Source organism: Plectropomus leopardus, unplaced genomic scaffold (genome assembly GCF_008729295.1).
Source record: "Plectropomus leopardus isolate mb unplaced genomic scaffold, YSFRI_Pleo_2.0 unplaced_scaffold13500, whole genome shotgun sequence".
Taxonomy (NCBI): domain Eukaryota; kingdom Metazoa; phylum Chordata; class Actinopteri; order Perciformes; family Serranidae; genus Plectropomus; species Plectropomus leopardus.
In genome coordinates, this window is record NW_024614393.1 from 1 (window position 1) to 3,642 (window position 3,642).

Consider the following 3,642-nt stretch of genomic DNA (forward strand, 5'->3'; position numbering starts at 1 on the left):
TTCAGTTCATATAAATACCTCAAAGACTACCTCACTGCTACAATTTAAGATGTTTTTGATTAAAAAAGAAAAAAGTCATTAGCATTTGCCGAGAAACAATGTGGAGCCAAAAGGAACCAGCTTTCTAGGAAAATGTGGTTAATGTTGCAATGTGTCCATCTGTGTCAGGTCTGGTGATTCGACAGCTCGTATCTGGAACCTGAGTGAAAACAGTACGAGCAGCTCCACACAGCTGGTCCTGAGACACTGCATACGAGAGGGAGGGCAGGATGTCCCCAGCAACAAAGACGTCACCTCGCTAGACTGGAATGTAAGCATTCTAACATGTACATATGTAACATGTTGTCATGCTTCACGGCAACCGTATTGTCATTTATTTCTTCTTCTTTTTTTTTTATGATGGTTTCCAGTTTACATAAAAATACTTTGATTGCTGCTAATTATTTTTGATAATATGAATCCAGACATGGATATAAAGCAAAAAAACCCAAACATGCTTTATCTGTAATATCCTGCATGTACAGTCCTGCTTACAAGAGAAAGGCAAATTGCAACAAATGGCTCATCACTGAGGAACTTCCAGAGCGCTGTGAACATAACTGTTGATGAAGTCCAATGGTGGAAGATCATCAGAGTGGAATTTTCCTTTAGTTCAGCCAGTGGATTGTAAACCAGAGCCAAGGGCAGAGGCAAAACATTTCCTGGAAAGCGTCCATGCTGATGGAAAACACAGAGCTCTCTCCTGAACCCAGCTGAATCACTAAAATGTTCATTGAGTCTGCACTCTGTCAGGATAATTCTGAAACTGCAAAAGACACCGCTGGTTTGTGAGCGTGTCTAAACTGGCCTGGCCTGGCTCATCTGTCCAACACACACACTCTCACTCTCTCGAAGCCACTCTCACACTTCTCTCTCTCTCTCTGACAGAGCGAGGGCACGCTTTTAGCAACAGGCTCCTATGACGGTTTTGCCAGAATATGGACGAAGGACGGTGAGATGACTTTAATCCATTAAACATGAGCATGCATTATTTCGTCATAGATATAGGGCAGAATTCAATATCAGGAGTAACATAATATAAAATTGTATTGATATGCAATTGTTGTAATATTAGTAATATTAGAGAATGTGGAAACATAATGACTGAGCGTGGGTAATGTGTTTTTGCTTATTCTACTACAGTCTGTTTACCACATGGCTTAATTGAACAATCCTTGAACAATGCTGCCACCTAGAGGCAGCTTTGCATATTACTATTCAGGTGTTGACCCATTTTGTGTTATTTCAACCCTTAAATTGCTTGTTGTCATTGACAAATTTGATGCTTACAGTTTTCTTTCTTTTCTGTGTGTTTTGCTCCATAGGGAACCTGGCCAGTACACTTGGCCAACACAAAGGTCCCATCTTTGCCCTGAAGTGGAATAAAAAAGGCAACTTTATCCTCAGCGCAGGAGTAGATAAGGTAAACCTGCATCTGCTATCTGAATCAGCTCAAGGTCACATGTAGAATGATTATGCTCTATGTATGAACTGTCACATCATTTAAAGACACTGGCCTGAGGCTCGCATTGGCACTTCAATTCTTTTGGTATCTGTAGGGCTCCAGAACCAAACTGTTAAGTCGCATTTATTGACCATGTAGCGCCAGTGCAACTGGCAAATATAATTAATATATAGACTGGAGATCTGTTTATTATAACAGCACCTCATTTACCTTAATTATAATAGCACTTTATTTACCCTAATTATAACAGTGCTTTGTTTACCCTCATTATAACAGTGTTTTATTTAACATTAATGTAGCTGTAGTTCATTCATCTTTATTATAAAAGTGTTTTATTAACCTCTTTTATATCAGTACGTGCTTATATGTATTACAATAATGCTGTATTTCCCTTTCTCAGAACAGTACTTTGACTTCATTGAACAGTACTTAATTTACATTCATTAAAACAGTACTTTATTTAAATTTAGTATAGCTGTGCTTTATTAAGTTTAACTACTTTCTTTTACTGTTAGTATAACATAACTTTACTTACCCTCAGTGTAACAATACTTTCCCTTTAGTGTAACAATGCTTTATTTACCACACTTTTAATAGCAATTTTGTGCTTTTATTATAACAGTACTTTACAAACTTTATTGTAACCATTGTTTATTTTGTTCTTTAGTTTGTTAGTAGTATACAGTAATTTAAAGGAGATTTTAATATATCAGGATATATATGATGTATCATGAGAAAGCCTAAAATATCATGATATTATTTATAGGCCATATCACGTAGCCCTATTGCTCATATAAGGTTTTAAAAAGTCAGCCACACAAATGTTCTGTATAGTCATTTGAGAGCCCTAACTGTATGTGTTTCTGTCCTGCCAGACAACAATCATATGGGATGCCCATACAGGAGAAGCTAAACAACAGTTTCCCTTCCACTCAGGTATGACAGCGTCTCTTCTTGTCTCTTAGAATTTTCCAGCTCTGCCGTTTGATTTTGCTAACATTCATCTCTCTGTCTCCTGCAGCTCCAGCACTAGATGTGGACTGGCAGAGCAACAACACGTTTGCCTCCTGTAGTACAGACATGTGCATTCACGTCTGTAAACTGGGACAGGACAGACCCATCAAAACATTCCAGGGACACACAGTAAGTGCTTTGAGAGAGCGTGGGTGTGTGTGTGAGTGTGTGCGCATGCGTGCGCCCGCCCACCAGTATATGACAATACATCCATATCCTCATTACTGACGTGTATCTTTCCAAAGCACTCAAAGGAGACTGGGAAAGTGTTACTGTCACTGTTCATTAATATTTGGGCAGAAGTGGCTTGTAAGCATTTGGTTGGACTTTTGTAACATAAATCGGTTTTGAAGGTTTTGAATTTCATAACACCTTCATTTTAAATGGTTTCCTCCGAATGGCACAAACACACACCATACTGTATATACTGTAAATCTTCAGCTGGGTCTCTGTGTTCGTGAGCTTCCACCCTTTCATCCCTTTCTTCTCTCCTTTCAGAATGAAGTAAATGCAATCAAGTGGGATCCCACAGGGAACCTGCTAGCCTCCTGCTCAGATGACATGACGCTGAAGGTGAGCTGAGACCTAAATCTGAAGAAATATTGGACATCTTGTGTTATTATCACTGATAACTTTGCCTCTAAACCTTAATTAAAGTAATGATGTGTTCGTGATGACTGGGGATTCTGAGAAAGTGATGACAGACTGCGGGCAAACTGTATATTGACTAGGGCTGCTCGATTATGGCAAAAATTATTATAAATAATAAAATAATAATGACGTTTTTTTAATGGATATTGAAATCAGGATTATCTAACAATTATTTTAACATGATTACTCATGTTGGGTAACACATCTTGCTTATTACTGTAGTTTGTTCACATTCACAAACCTAACCCAACTAACCCAACTGATATAATTTTACAGTACATAAGTTACTGCATCAGTAACAGCAAATACATTTGAATAATGTTTGAACAAGCCAGGAGTCTGATGTCCATAGTTCTTCCTCTACCTCTGCTGAAATTGTCAGTTTGACCAGGCATGCTTCGGATATGGAAGGGTATAAAACATGATAAAACACCTGACTGTACATTTAATGTCACACACTTAAAATCTATTAC

General features: G+C 38.1%; 1 protein-coding gene across 1 annotated transcript; it reads left to right on the forward strand.

Moving 5' to 3' along the window:
• Nucleotides 1-168: 168 nt before the first annotated feature.
• Nucleotides 169-3,091, forward strand: LOC121963977 (F-box-like/WD repeat-containing protein TBL1XR1; the record flags this gene model as incomplete). The annotated part of the gene is made up of 6 exons (XM_042514211.1): nucleotides 169-310; nucleotides 928-991; nucleotides 1,365-1,462; nucleotides 2,380-2,440; nucleotides 2,526-2,647; nucleotides 3,017-3,091. Coding segments are annotated over 6 exons (562 nt in total), but the record flags the coding sequence as incomplete, so codon positions are not given.
• Between the last annotated feature and the right edge of the window lie 551 nt (nucleotides 3,092-3,642).